The following is a 15,110-nucleotide window of genomic DNA, read 5'->3' as shown; positions in this document are numbered from 1 at the left end:
CCCCGCCTCCGCCCGCAGAGCCCGGCTGAAGCCATCTACCTGCTGCGCTTCGCTCCCAACCCCGGCGGGTGCAGGCGACAAACGCCAGGAACTCGTGAATCCGAGTGTGATTCTGTGCTGCCGATGATGTCGTTCTCTCTGGACTTTGGGGAAGACCAATGGCGACCACTTGAATGAGTATGGGTCTGAGTGGCACTTTGCACAACTGAAAGACCTGAGCTGCCCTTCCCGGACCCTGGCGACTGTTGGTGGACTAACCTCCACCAAAACAGCCAGAGCAGTGGAGCTGGCACTCGGCACACCTGGATTCCCAAAGGCATCTCCTAGGACTTCAGGAGGAGGAGCTAGAGAAGTCATGGGTATAGAGACACGGTCAGGCAAGTTTGGTAGTGACCAGGAAGTCGTTTTTTACAAGCTCCTTTTCTAGGATGGACCCACCGTCCCAGTTTATAGCAACGGAAAATGAGGAGGATGGCAATGGCTCAGCCTCTCCTTGAAGTACCAACCAACTGCCTAAGGTAAGTCACACTGTGGGTCCCAGGAGATGCTTCTTCACCCTGAAGCCTGGTCTCAAATGCAGGGTATCAACCTTTGCCTGGATGCCTGTCCACATCTGCCTACCTTGCACGTAGATATGGTTTGTGACTGGGCTGTGGCCAGAGATATAACTTGGGGCCTGCTGAGTGGCTTGCTCAGAGTAGAGAACTGCATTCAAAAGGCAGCTCACGCCGGCCTTAATCCCAGCTGCTCAGGAGGCTGAGGCAAAAGGATCATAAGTTCCAAGCAACTTATCGAGGCCCTAAGTGACTCAGCAAGACCCCCATCTTTAAACAAAATATTAACAAAGGGTTGGGGATGTGGCTCAGTGGTACAGGACTCCTGGGTTCAATCCCCAGTACCCACAAAAATAAATAAGTTGGTAAAAATTAAATTTAAAAAAAAACAAACTGGAGATTGAATGCAGGGACATTTTACCACTGAACTACATCCTAGTCCTTTTTTATTTTTTATGTTGAGACAGTCTTCACTTCCCCTGAAACTGAGTTTCCTGACGTAGGCTTTTGAATTGCTGGAATGACAGGTGTGCTTCACCACACCCAGCTGGAAACAACTCAGTAAAAATGGGCATGGCCTGTGGGTGTAACTTAGTGATAGAATGTGTGCTTAGCATGTATAAGGCCCTGAATTCAGTCCCCAGCACCACATAAATAAAATGAATTAAGGGTGAATTGTATTATGTGTATTTTATCTCAGTAAAGCTGCTTTTAAAAATAGGAATAGGGGGCCTGGAGATTCAGCTTGGTGGTAGGGCATTTTTCCTAGCATGTGTGAGACCCTGAGTTTGATTCCTAGCACTTGGGAAAAAAAATAGGAATAGGGATGTAGCTCAGTGGTGAAGCACTTACCTAGTTTGCATGGGGTCCTGGGTTTGATCCTCAGTACCACAAAAAAAAAAAAAAAAAAAGAAGAAGAAAAATTCCAAATTTCATCTGATAGCCTGCTTCTTTGGGGCACACTTCGGGAAAGCAGTTTTGGGCACAGTAAAATCAAAACAAACCATAAATGGCCCTTGGACCTGGTTGAAGTGGAATTAAACTCACAAACTATGTCTTCCTACAAGGTACCATTTCTGTTGCAGCAGAGTTGGGAGAAGCAACCCCTTCTCTACTTATCATTATTTTGGTACTGGGGATTAAACCCAGGGGCAATTTGCCACTGAGCCACATTTCCAGACCTTTTTTATTTTGAGGACAGTGTCTAAGTTACTTAGGCTCACTAAATTGCTGAGGCTGGCCTTGAACTTGGAATCTTCCTGTCTTAGTGTCCTGAATTACTGGGATTACTGGCACCTAGCTCTGCACATTCATTACTCACTTCAGCCTTGACATCTAACAGTCCTGAGCCAAAATCTCTACACTTACTATTGTGTGACATTAGGCAAATCATTTGACCTCTCTGAGCTTCGGTTTCTCTTTTGTAATAAGACTAGTGGTCCCCCCACACCCTGTCCCCACCCCTGACAGGATGTTGTCAAAGAAACTGAATGAGATAATCTTCACAAAGTGCCCAGCCCAGCACCTTGCACTTAGTAGCATGGAATAAATATTTGCTATTATTATCAGTTGTCCATTAATTCAACAGGTGTTATTGGACTCCACTGTGAGCAACTGGCCAGAATGATAAAACAGCTGAGGATCCTGGCATCTGATTGAGAAGCAGACACCACAAATCTGACCTCCTGTGATTGAGATAAATGCTTAGATGAAGGAGTACAGATTCCTGAGGAGAGGGAGGAGAAGTGGAGCTTTGAAGTGCACACCTTCCCTTTTACTTGGTATTTGAAAACATGTCCACTGGGCCTATCTTCATTGTATTGTTTCAGTTTTTCTTGGAGAAACTTGATTTGGCCTAAGGGTAAGTGCTCCTGTGTGTTTGAGATGGACTTGGAAACATTTTTATCTGGGAGATGGGTTTGCTTTTCTTTTTTTCTTTTTGTGGTGCTGGGGATGAACCCAGGGCCTCAGCATGCTAGTAGACAAGCCTTTACCACTGAGCTTCATCCACAACCATATTCCCTTTTTTGAATCCTGTTACAGGATCTTGTTACAGGAAATTTGTTTAGAAGGAAGTCTGCTTTGACCTCTGATCATCCCTTCCATTTGCTGGCCAGATGTCCCAGGACGGGGAAGAAGTGACACTATAATGGGGACACTGCACCCCAGTCCTCTGCTGGCCAAAGAAACTTATCAGCACAGCCAGCACTGTTGATCTCATCAGGCTGTGGCAATCTGATCAAATTCCCAGTAGCATCCACCACAGGGTGAGTGTTGGGGCTGGGAATACCATCCTCACCAACCAGGAAGCAGGCCTACAGGTTGCCAAGGAATGTTGTCGCCAGGCCCCCGATTGAGTACAGGCTCTTTAAAGATGCCTCTTCTCAGCGAGTCATTTCTCTCCCCCAAACCAAAGCCAAACTCTGACCCTTTTGGGCCTTCCTTGCTGGATTTGGTCCTTTTTCACTTAAGGAAGATCTGTGGTTTGACATAGCTGTAGCTTCTTCATTGCAAGCACAGCCTAGGTTTCCTGGTGAGATATGGATTCACATCTCCCAAATGGATCGCCCTGAAAATGTTTGCACCCATCATCTCACAAATTCCAGGAGGTTCTTTTTGTTGTTTCCAGAGGATTAACCTATTTCCTGATTTGGGCTCCCTTTGCCCTTCTGTGATATTAATGATGACAGCTTCTATAGCACAGATAGTACTGACATTGAGCACATGTCAACTCAGACCTCAAGGCTGAGATCCAGCAAGAATGCACCTACAGTGCATTACTGGTTGTTTCACATCAGTGTCTGTTCTGATTAATGGTGCCCTAGGGTGTCACCCCTAGAGCTTACATATCTTCAGTTTTGCAAAGATTGTTTTATTAAATCCTTACAAATATATTGGATAAGTACTTTTATTATTTCCATTTCATAGATGAAGAAAAGCAGCACAAATGAGTTCAGGAACTCACCCAAGAGGAAGAACTGAGCCAGGTGTGGTGGTGCCCATTTGTAATCCCAGCCACTCAGGAAGCTGAGGCAGGAAGACAGCAAGCTAGAGGCCAGCCTCAGCAACTTAGCAAACTCAGTGAGACTCTCCCTGTCTCAAAACAAAAATAAAAAGGGCTGGGGATGTGGCTCAGTGGGAAGAGTATCCCTGGATTCAATTCCCAGTGTGGGCGGGGGGGGGGGGGGGGAGTGAAAGAACTGAGCCTTGAACTCATGCTGCCTAACCCTAGGCCCATTCTTTCAGCCACCATCATAGATCCCCGTAAGTACACTAAACTGCTGCAACCTTGACTGCCATTCTCTGTCTGCAAAAGTGCCAGGATCCAAAACTCAAGACTTTTCTCAGTGGCAGACAGAAAGTACAGCTGCTCTCCCAGACCACTGGAGCCCCTCTTACATGGGACACACCCCATTTGGAAACCAGGCAAGTAACCAAAGCTCTTGGGAATCAGACTGATTCTTTGCCACCCATGCCAGGAGCAGAGACGGCCAGCTGTGCAGTGGGGCTGCCAGGGCCATTTGGTTTGGTCAGCAAATACTGCTGAGCCTCTGCTGTGTACCAGGCATGACTCCAGAGCAGGCAAGACTCGGTGCCTGCCTTTGGAGCCTCCCTCAACTTTCTCATCCCTCCCTGGCCTCAGATGCCCCTTCACAGAGAAACTAGCTGCAGGCCTTGTCTTTATTTGGTGTTCCCACTGCCCCTGAATCTCCTACCCTGTAGGATGATGACCACCTCGTTGATAGCCAGGGAGCAAGTCTAGACTTATGAGGCTGACAGCTCAGGCTGCTTTATCTCTTCCAGCACCTTGCACCAGCCAGAAAGCTGCAGCCCGCACTGCAGCTGCCCAGGCCTCAGGTCACTGGAGGTGGGCAGGAGGACTGAGATTAATTGATAGCTAAATAAGGATGTGGGCCCACGATGCCTTGGCCTTGGACCCAAACCCATCCTGTCACCTCTACTTGATGGCTCAATGCTAGGCAGTGAGGAGCTTATAAGGAAGTCCTTCAGCTGTGCCCACCAGAGGCAACAGAAAGGGAGTAGGTGTTAATGGAGACCAAGGACCATCTCCATGAAGACATGCAGTCCTTTGCACACACCCTCAGTAAAAGGCTACCTGTCCTAAACATGCAGCCCATTTGTGCCTCTCCTTCCCAGGGTCTTCTTGTGGTGTCTGAGATGGACCTCTCCTTTTCTGCCCACTCTCCATCCTGTTGTATTCCTGGATCCTAGATGAGAGCTGGCAGTTGCTGGTGAAAAGGTCCCAGACCCTGACCCCCATGTTCCTTCTTATGCATCTCTTTCCAGATCACGTGTGACCTTTGAGCCTCTCCAGGAGCTACCACCTTACTGAAGCAAACTCTTTTTGCTTTCTCAGTAGGATGTGACCGCACAACCTCTTAGCTTCTCCCACAGGAAAGGGGAACGGGGTGTGCATGCATGCCTGTGTATGCATGCCTGTGTGGGGTGTTTGCTCAGGGAAGATGGGCAAGAAGTGCTGCTCCTGGTGTGTCTGACCTGCAAGACTGGCCCCTGCTGGACACTGGGCATGGTGCTCAGGTGAGGACCAGGATAGGCTGGGGCACACATATCACATGGAAGTTCTGTGGCTCTTTGCTCCGAGTAATAGTGGTATCAGGGTGAGACTTCCAGGGGCTGATGGGCAGTCAGCAGCAGTACAGGGAGGATGTCCCACAAAATGGAGGACACAAACCTCTGGCCCCTCCTCAACAGCACAGCCCTTCAGTTCATAAATTCAATGCCTTCCTCATTTCCTGGACATGCTAATGAAAGGGTAACAAAGTCAAAACAGCAGCCAACTGACCTAAGTTTCTTATTAGGACACCCTCAATCTTCTCCGCAGGTGGAGGGTGCTGCAGAATGTGGGTTGGCAGTATAGGCAGGGGCCTTTCTCCCTTCTTCTGGCCTTGCCCTTGGGAAGGTGGCTGGAAGGCTGTGTGCACTGAAAATTGCTGGCCAGAAGCCAAGACAGGCTGGATGGAAAGGTCCAGGCTGGCAACATTCTTGAATTGAGGGCACCTCCCTGAGGAATACTGATGGCTAAGGGCAGGTAGGAGCAACACTGGGTTGAGGGGAGGCAGTGCTACAAGGGGCCTAAGTAAGGGCAGTCAGGGGCTGACTCAAAGTTGGCAGTGATTCCTTTGGTAACTGAAATGCTCTCACCACAAGATGGTGAAGCAGAAGTGGGAACAGAATGCAGTGTGAACTCAAGGATTTCGTACCTACTAGACCACATCATCTCCAATAAGCCAACAGCTGTAGAGGTGGCAGTGTGAACAACTCACCTGGTCCCTCTGGTAGGGAGCTAGATTGGCTATAGGTTCAAGGCTTGGGTCCTAAATACAGGCTGGGACCACCCTAAAGAAGCTAAGAGGAGCCTCTGATCCAATGGCAAACTTTCACCCCGTTCCTCCCTCTGCAGCCCTAACTCATGATGCTCCAGTAAGGGCCTACTTCCCAAAGGCTGACTCCAGCGCCCAACACCAGGAAGGAAGCAATCCTTGCAAGGGGCCAGTAGCAGAGGCCACTGTTGGGGAAAGCTGAGAGAGCCAGCTGACAGCTAGGGATGTACCTCAGTGGAGCACTTACCGAGGACACATAAAGCCATAGGTTCAATCCCTGTTGTGCAAAAAATAGGGGGGAGGGGATTCCCTCTTCTTTTCCCCTAGTGTGTAGCTACTCTTGTTGGACACCTAGGTCCATATTTCTAGGTAAAATACCCTTGCTTCATCCAAGAACCAACTGTACATGCACCAAGTAGATATAAGGGACAAATGAGGTTTCTTACAAAACAAGGGTATTAACATGGCAAGCATATTTTCCAGGTTTTCTGTCCTTACAGGACTCAAGAGTCTCCCCCCTTCACATCACCATACTGTGAATAAATACAATAACCATGTAATTTACCAAATCAGGTCAGTAAACAGGCACCATTTATACAGCAATTTCACAGGAATAAATTGGCACTGTCCTGAGCAAACTTCCAAGTGTAACATTTCCGTTCTGCCAAGTATGCTTCCCTCCCCCTATCTCCCAGTCAGAAGGCAATGCTCTAGAGATAGTTACAAGTTTCGTGTAACAATTATTCAAATGAAAACCACTAACAAGATGAGAAAAGTCTCAAAACTTAAAAAAACTTTTATTGTCTCATCCACCAAGGGCACGGGATACACCATCAGCTTCAACCTTGCTTTCCTCCTTACAGATTCTGGTCCATTACTCTTACCCAGGGACATGCTGTCATGTTTCCTAGAACCAAAAAATCTTCCAGGTTGTGTTCAAGTGTGGAAGTCCACCTTGCGCTGTTTCAGCAGTACCTTTTAGCCTGGCCAAGCCTTCTACTACAAGAGGCTTTTTGAGACGGTTCAATAGTATCACCCGCTTGAATTATCAGCAAGCTTACTCTCCCCCCATCCTTGTGGGCTGTTTTTAGTTGCTGTCACACTTTTGAGCACATTCAAATGCTAGTATTTTTCTGTGCAAAAGCACTAAGGAAATTTTCAGAATTGTTAAGTGTGCCTGTCTGGTTCAGGTGGGACTTTCCAGAAAACTAGTTGAACAATTGGATTGAGTTTCACCTTTGACCAGTCATACAGATCTTACCTCTTTTCAAGCACTTCGAATCTGAAATTAATCCAAACTTTGGTAGGGCAAGAACTTCTACAGTTACTAACTTTCGTTGGAATGCTTTAAACAAGTGGCTCTTGTGGTCAAGTCTTGTTGACATTCATGCATTAAGCCTTGCAGGCAGCCCTCATGGCTCAAGCTCAAAACTTGTTTCATGCTGAAAACATAGCTCAGACAATTTTACACCTTGTAACTTCTGTTTAAAATGATTTCTAAGCCTGCTCCAAAGCTGATGCACGGAATAGACGCCAAATGCAAGCCCTAGAACTTTAACAAGAACTTCCCTAATAAAAGCAACTTAATTTTACTTAGTTCCTTAACATTATGGGGCTAGGGGAAGGCTATTAATATACTTTGCTATAAGCCTGTGGTACAAATAGAGCAGTTATTCTGACTTTTGCACAGATGCTGGGGGCCAAACCCAGGGCCTTCCTACGTGCTAGGCAAGTACTGTACCATTGAGCTATACATCATGGCATTTTTACAGATCTAAGGGCAGTTTTGCACGCTTTGTTAAAAAATGGTTTATCTACCAAGCAAGAGCTAAAATAAAGCTCAAACTGCTAAAATGGGTAGAACTTAAATAATGGATATAAGGTTTCATAGTAACATTCAATTTAGGTTTTTGACACTTAGTTGGATAAACAAGTTTATTTGTAAATTTAGTCAACATACATAATTGACCTAAAAACCTCAATAAAGGATAAATTTAAAAACCACTTGGAAGGCCATCTCTGTAAAAGGGATTTTCCCAGGACAGTAAATAACCAGATGTAATCTATCCCAACCAACACCATCTTAAATTTGCAGAGGTCTAAATGAGCCTGGAGCTGCCTGCTCCTCCCCCACAGCAAGTTTACACTAAACTCCACAAGGAAAAGAACCAACCCTTGATAGTGTTTCCTCTTAGAAGAAAACCTAGATTTGAGACCAACCACAACACAATGAAAAGCTAAACTAGATAGAATATTAGTTAACAGATGATGCTGGTGTGAATAACTTGTTATTTTTATTCTAGAGCCCTTATAAATAAAATCCCCCAGTTAGTGTTTGCATTATTAGCTAGAGGGTTAGTTAACATGTGGTAGAATGAGGACTTATGCAAGGTATATTACACATAGCATTTTACTACTATGAAAACAAGTGCAGTCTCTAGTTAAGAGAAAACCAACTGGACTCTAAATTACACACCTTAATGACAAGACTCCCCACCACTTGTGAATGTAAAACATTTAATTTAAAAATGTTGACACTACAATATATAAAATAGCTATTATAAATGCACATAGTGTATTCTATAGCTGCCAGGTTTACTTTTTTTTTTTTTTTTTTTTTTTTTTAAGGAAACTGTAAGTTACACTGTGGTTAAGACTTGGATCTTCACCCTTGAAAAAGCCCGCATTCTATCACAGTGATGTATGGTCAGACTTAACAGCCCCAATTGTTAAACACTTGGATCAAGTCATAACCAGTTTTATTGCAAAAGGACCCTGTACACATTTATCAATTCTAGTACCTTAATAGCTACCCAACAAGTCATTAACATACAGAAACATGCATCATGAGAAGCAAGAAATATCACCCATCCCTTCTGCATATTAGCAACTTGTCACTCCTGAGCAACAGTGCTCACATCACTGAGGTCTGTGAACAGTCACTTTTCGCATTCATCCTGAGTGAAAGATGGAATGACTTAAGTACAAATGCAACATATTATAAACAATTTCTTACAAAAAAAGTCACAAATTAAACCAAAGTATTTTACAGAATTTACTACAAAACGCCATAAAAACTGCCTTCACTTAAGCTCTCTCTCCCCGTATCCGGCGAGCCAACTGGATGTCTTTGGGCATGATGGTGACTCTCTTAGCGTGGATGGCACACAGATTAGTATCTTCAAATAAACCCACCAGGTACGCTTCACTAGCCTCCTGTTGAGGACAAGAGCCACACTATTAACTTCCTTCCAGGAGAAGCCACGCAGTCCTCCCCCGTACTACAAAGCCTGTCCCTTACCTGCAGGGCACCAATGGCTGCACTCTGAAACCTCAAGTCGGTTTTGAAATCCTGGGCGATCTCTCTCACCAACCTCTGGAAAGGCAACTTCCGGATGAGAAGCTCGGTCGATTTCTGGTAACGACGAATCTCTCGAAGCGCCACAGTCCCGGGCCTGAAACAAGAGGCAGCGTGTAAAAGGACACAGCGGAGGTTCGGCGCACTGCCGCGGACAGCCGCCCGCCGCCAAGTCATTGTTCCCCGGCTGCTGCCTACCTGTAACGATGAGGTTTCTTCACCCCGCCGGTAGAGGGAGCGCTTTTCCTGGCAGCCTTGGTGGCCAGCTGTTTGCGGGGGGCTTTCCCACCAGTGGACTTACGAGCGGTCTGCTTGGTTCGGGCCATTTTCTCTTACCTACGAAACGGAACGGACATAAGGCCGCGGGGTCCTCCCGCCTGGTCCCCCGGGACGTGGTGTGTGCCGAGGTCTCCCGCGCGCTGGGCCCTCCGCATGCCCTCCCGCCTCTCCGCCCCACCTCGCGTCGGCAGATGGCCGAGGGCCGCCGCCGCCTCCTCCCCCTCCCCTAATGACTCAGGCTGCGAGCAGCGGCGGCGGCCTCCCCTGGGAGGGGGGGCGTGGGGAGGAGTCACTTCCCGCCCGCCGCGGGCGGAGGCCCGGCTGCCCGGAACCCGGCCTCCGGACCCCTGAATCACCGCCGGGAAGGAGGCGGAAACGCGGTTCCGGAACGAAACCCAAAGGAACAGGCGCCCGAGCAGCCCCCGCCACCCGGCAATCGGCTCCAAACGGTCGCGGCCCACGGCATCAACGGCTGGCGGGGACGACAGTCACCAATAACCCCGCGGACACTTACCCAACGCCGAAGTCTTAGGCCGCTTCTCCGACCGCCGCGCCGAGCAGCTGCCCAGTGAAGACCCGCAGCCGCGGAGCAAAAGAACGATGCTACTCCAACGAACCACCAAACCGCTCTGCGCTCGAAACCCCCCCGACGACTCTGATTTTATACCCACGCTTCACGCTGCGTCTCTGCGTCATAGGACCCTTATTTGCATACACCAACGACTTTTTCTATTGGCGGGCGCTTTCGCCGACGCGCTGACATCCCCCGACACAAAGGCCGTGCTTCGGCCCTGTTCCCTGATTGGCGGATGTTTAGGCCGCTGATTGGCTGTTAAAGTTGCCTCTTGATTGGATGGATGCAAAGAGGAATGGACGAATCAGAGCAGAGCACTAAGCGGCTCTTCTGATTGGATAAAATGGAGCTATGTTTGGATCCTTCCCTTGGTTCCAAAGCTCCACAATAGAAAGTCAATGCAAATGAATTGCCTTGGTCCCTATCAGGATTTAAGAAAGTCCGGATGGGCAGGCACTAAGCTTGTTTGCATCAAGCTAACGCAAGAAGGAAGAAAAGAGGTTATTTGAACAGAATTTTTATAAATATTTTCCTATGTAAACCAAAATGTGTTCCCCGGATTATTTACTTTGCATAACATTTTGATCGTTAAGTACACAGTGCGAGAATTGGAACTGTCATGCTGTCAACTACAGTATTTTATGTATCATCAATTATATATATATATATATATGCTTTTTTTTTTTTTTTTTTTTTGTACTGGGAATTTAACCTAACCCAGAGGCCTTTTACAGCTGAGTTACATCCCCAAGCCCTTTTAATTCTTTTAAATTTTTTTTTTTTATTGTTTAGACGGGCTTACTAAGCTGTTCTAGGGTCTTGCCAAATTGCTGAGGCTGACCTCGAACTTATGATCCTCATGCTTCAGCCTCCATATTCCCTGGGTTTACAGGCATGAGCCATCACCCCGGGCTCATGCAAGTACATTTTTAACCAACAAGCAGTTCTTCAGTTTGGTGGGGCAGTGATGGGTAATAGAAACAAAGAAACAAATAACAATAAATGATGTTAAAAGTATTGTCTTGCTTAACTTAGGCTGTCATAAAAGATTTTGTGACAAGAAGAATGACCAATTTGGCAACATATTTCCCTGCACGAAATGACTAACAGGAGGGAAATAGTCCCATTAGAGAATTGGCATGTCAATAATGAATAAACAAAGATAACTAAATATGTGATCTTGTGTTTAATGATATGCCTGGTAGACATTACTTCTAAGAAAAGCATAACAAATGTGTAAAAATGCTAATCTCTACCTCTGCCTAAATGTTTTGAATAGATTGCAATACTCAGTTCTCCAAAGGCAAATATATAAAATACCAAACCTGGCTTAAGGTTAAGACCAGTCACGCAAAGCCCAGAAAACTGAAATAGAGCTTCAGGCATTTTACTCCATAGCTCTGACTCTGATTCATCAACTATTTAAGATTATTAAAACAAAGAGTGCTGCTGGTCGGGGTGGAGGCACATACCTGTAATCCCAGCAACTCTGGAGGCTGAGATAGAAGGACCTTCTAATTTCAGGCCAGCCTTGGCAATTAAAGGAAACCCTGTGTCAAGATAAAAAATAAAAAAGGATAGGGATGTAGCTCAGTAGTAGAGCGCCCCTGGGTTCAAGCTTCAGTACTAAAATAATGAAGTAAATAAAAAGTTGCCAGCATGGTGGCACACACCTATCATCCCTTCTACTTGGGTGGCGAATGCACCAGGAGTATCAGAAGCTCAATGCCAGCCTGGACAATTTAGCCAGACAGTCTCAAAATTAAAGGAAAAAGCTGGGCACGGATGTGCATTCTTGTAATCCTAGCAGCTCAGGAGACTGAGGCAGAAGAATCACAAGTTTGAGGGCCAGCCTCAGCAATTTAGGGAGACCCTAAAAAACTTACTGAGACTGTCTCAAAATAAAAGGGCTGGGATGTAGCTTGATTGTAGCTCAAAGGTAAAGGAACCCAGGGTTCAAACCCCAGCACCAAAAAAAAAAAAAAAAAAAAAAAAAAATTGTAAAAGAAAAAAATTGAATCAGGACACACAGCTCAGTTGTTGAGCAGTCCTAGGTTCAATCCCCAATATCAAACATAAAAAAGCAGAACCAGCTGCATAGAGATTTCAACTGAATTACTGCACCTAAGAACAAATAGCTCCACAACAAAGGAAAATTGTACAATTTGTAAAAGCTATAACAGGAACATCTTTAGTCCAGTCTCTGCTACCAAATTCCTCTCATTTTTTCAGTCTTTTTTTTTTTTTTTTTTTGGTGGGGGAGGGTACTGGGATTGAACTCCGGGGCACTCATTGACCACATCCCCAGCCCTGCCTCCTGAGCTGCTGGGATTATAGACGTGCAGCCACTGTGTCCAGCTTTTCAGTCCTCTTCATCCCCACCCCACCCCCCCACACACCTGAACTGGGGATTAAATCCAGGGGCACATTACAACTGAGTTATATTCCCAGTCCTTTTCACTTTTTTATTTCCATTTATTTATTTATTTATTCATTTATTTATTTATTTTTGCGGTGCTGGGGATTGAACCCAGGGCCTTGAGCTTGCAAGGCAAGCACTCTACCAACTGAGCTATCTCCCCAGCCCCTCACTTTTTTATTTTGATACAGGGTCTTGCTGAGTTGCTGATGTTCTTATTAAATTGCTGAGGCTGGCCTCAAACTTGTGAACCTTTTACCTCAATCTCCCAGGTCACTGGAATTAAAGGCACGTGCCATGGCACCCAGCCTGGCATCAGTCCTCTTAACCTTAATATGCACAATATATATTTAACCATGGTACATACCTAAGCATTTATAATAATTATTTTTGTGTATGTGGTTGTGTGTGTTGCTGATCAAAAACAGAACCTGATATACGTTGGCAAGTGCTCTACCACTGACATACACCTCAGCACCCCCATGTGATAATTTAACCAACTTTAACTTCTCCTTCTGCTCAAAGTTTAGGTTAGAGGGGAAAATTACAGAATTTTATTATGCCATACTGAAAAATTAAGATGGAGGCTCTTACTTTCTTCTCAGAACCTGTGATAAGCCAGGAAATGGGGCTATTGGGTGGACCCAAGTAGGAGGCTGTCAAATGTTCTGTGATGCAACCAGAAAAATAACTTGTCATCTTTTTTTGATGGCTCATGTGGCCTAGAGGAAGAATGAGCCCCTAAAGTGATCCCCGGCTTTGGGTTCCCTGGTTTTTCTAGAGATCCAGAGCCCTGTTATTTCCATTCTGTCAAGGGGAGGGACAGTCCATTGTTTTTTTTTTCCCCAATTTTGCTAATTATTAGAAACTAAAATCTGTTCTAGGAGAAACAAAGTACAGATGTACATTCATCTATTTAAGTATGGTTAGTGGAAACAGTAGTCATACAGGTTTTGTTTTTCTTAAGTTGGTACAGAGAAGGAAAAGCAATGCAGAAAATTTAGAACTAAAAAGGTCTACACAGTACAATCAAAACAATAGCAAATGGGGCTGCGGGTGTGGCTCAGTGTAGAATCTTTGCCTATGGTCAAGGTGAGGTCCAGAGTTGTAAGCCCAGTATCTCCAGCAAACAAAAAACAGTAGTAAATGTGATGCAGTGTGCAGGCTACAGTCCTAGCTCTTATTCTGTCACTGACTTGCTGAGTAAGTTACTCAACCTCTCTGGGTTTCGGTTTCCTCTTTTGTAAATTAAGCAATTTGGATGACATCATCTTTTAATTCTACCAGTACTTAGACATAATCTGAAACTCTTGGTGTATATCTATTACTTTAAAATCCAGTGGGTGAACTGTATTTCTGCGGACACAGCATACCTGGGAATTTTAGGGATAATATATAAACTAATTACGATTACTTGGATTTAATCATAAGATTGAGGCAAAACACAGTTTTCATCATTTTGGAATTCTGTCATCTTGAAAAGACCCTAGTGGCTACACAATTGATTTGGCCAGTCTCTCAACTCTGTAAACTGACAATTTGGCTTTGGATGTGAGGTTATTCAGAATTAAAGTATGTATCATTCTTTAACACTAATAATTTTCCTATTTATCATTCCCTTCCGCCCCCTATGATATTCTGATTTTTTTTTATAATGGGGTAATCATTAGTTGGCATCTCATCGAAAAAAATGTAAATTAGTCTTAAAAACAATGGATTTGAAATAGATTCAACATGGTAAACAAAGTTAAGCCACAAGTGTTAGTATCTATGAAGAACATTGTAAACCTTACATCCGATGCCCAGGTCTCCGGAGACTGGTTTATCTTATAAAGTGAATTATTTTGCCTGACTGGTAGAAGACAGGGAGGAGACAATACTTTTCCAAATAAAAAGGCTGTGGTCCAGAGAAGGGAACTAGAGTGGAGTATAACTTGTACCCCCTACTCAAACCCAAGCTCTTCCTCTGGACTCTGAAGATTCTCAAAACCCGTGCAACTTGCCAGAGTACCCAAGACTATTCTAGACGGAGACCGAATTCGTCCTTGGCCCTTAATATACTGGAAACAAATTGGTCGGGCCAGGTGTCGAGTTGAGAAAGGATCTAAGTGGTGGCGTTCCAGGTTTCAGTGATGGTAAATGTTAATGAAGCACCTCGGCAAAGGCGCTGTTTTGTATAGTATAGCTCTTCTTTAGCAAAGTTTTCTCAAGCTGACTTCTAGCAGGCAGTCCTTCTTTCATGCCTCTCAGGTTAGTCCCGCCGCAGGGACGAGAAAAACGTTGGCAGACTCCAGGTGATGCAGTACAAAGGCCTAGCGCTAAGAACCGACAGTCTCAAGCCCTGCTTAGAGGCACTGCTCTAAGCCGGCATTAGAACCATACCCAAACTGTATTAAGTATGGCAGCAGGGTAATTACTGCATCGTTGGCAGTGGAGTTACACTTGGAACGGTTTCGCTTAAGTCTCTTGGCCCCTTCTACTCCCGGGGTTCCAGTTTCAAAGAAGGGCTCCCCAAAGAAACTGATAGCGTGCTGGTGAGATCCGCGAGCGGACTGCAATTCCC

General features: G+C 45.4%; 1 protein-coding gene and 1 long non-coding RNA gene across 2 annotated transcripts; one reads left to right on the top strand and one right to left on the bottom strand.

The window, feature by feature from the left end:
* Positions 1-110: 110 nt before the first annotated feature.
* LOC306657830 lies at positions 111-8,925 on the top strand. The gene is made up of 2 exons (XR_013762899.1): positions 111-518; positions 2,143-8,925. It is a non-coding gene; the product is annotated as an uncharacterized lncRNA (long non-coding RNA).
* On the bottom strand, positions 8,512-10,217 carry H3-3B (H3.3 histone B). Its single transcript, XM_079134247.1, has 4 exons — positions 10,069-10,217; positions 9,474-9,611; positions 9,219-9,372; positions 8,512-9,133 (listed from the first exon to the last, which is right to left on the bottom strand). The coding sequence occupies exons 2-4, from the start codon at positions 9,599-9,601 to the stop codon at positions 9,005-9,007; spliced, it is 411 nt and encodes a 136-aa protein (XP_078990373.1). The 5' UTR covers positions 9,602-9,611; positions 10,069-10,217; the 3' UTR covers positions 8,512-9,004.
* Between the last annotated feature and the right edge of the window lie 4,893 nt (positions 10,218-15,110).

This window comes from Sciurus vulgaris (assembly GCF_902686455.1).
Source record: "Sciurus vulgaris genome assembly, chromosome: 3".
Taxonomy (NCBI): Eukaryota; Metazoa; Chordata; class Mammalia; order Rodentia; family Sciuridae; genus Sciurus; species Sciurus vulgaris.
This window is presented reverse-complemented; position numbering and strand designations above follow the sequence as displayed.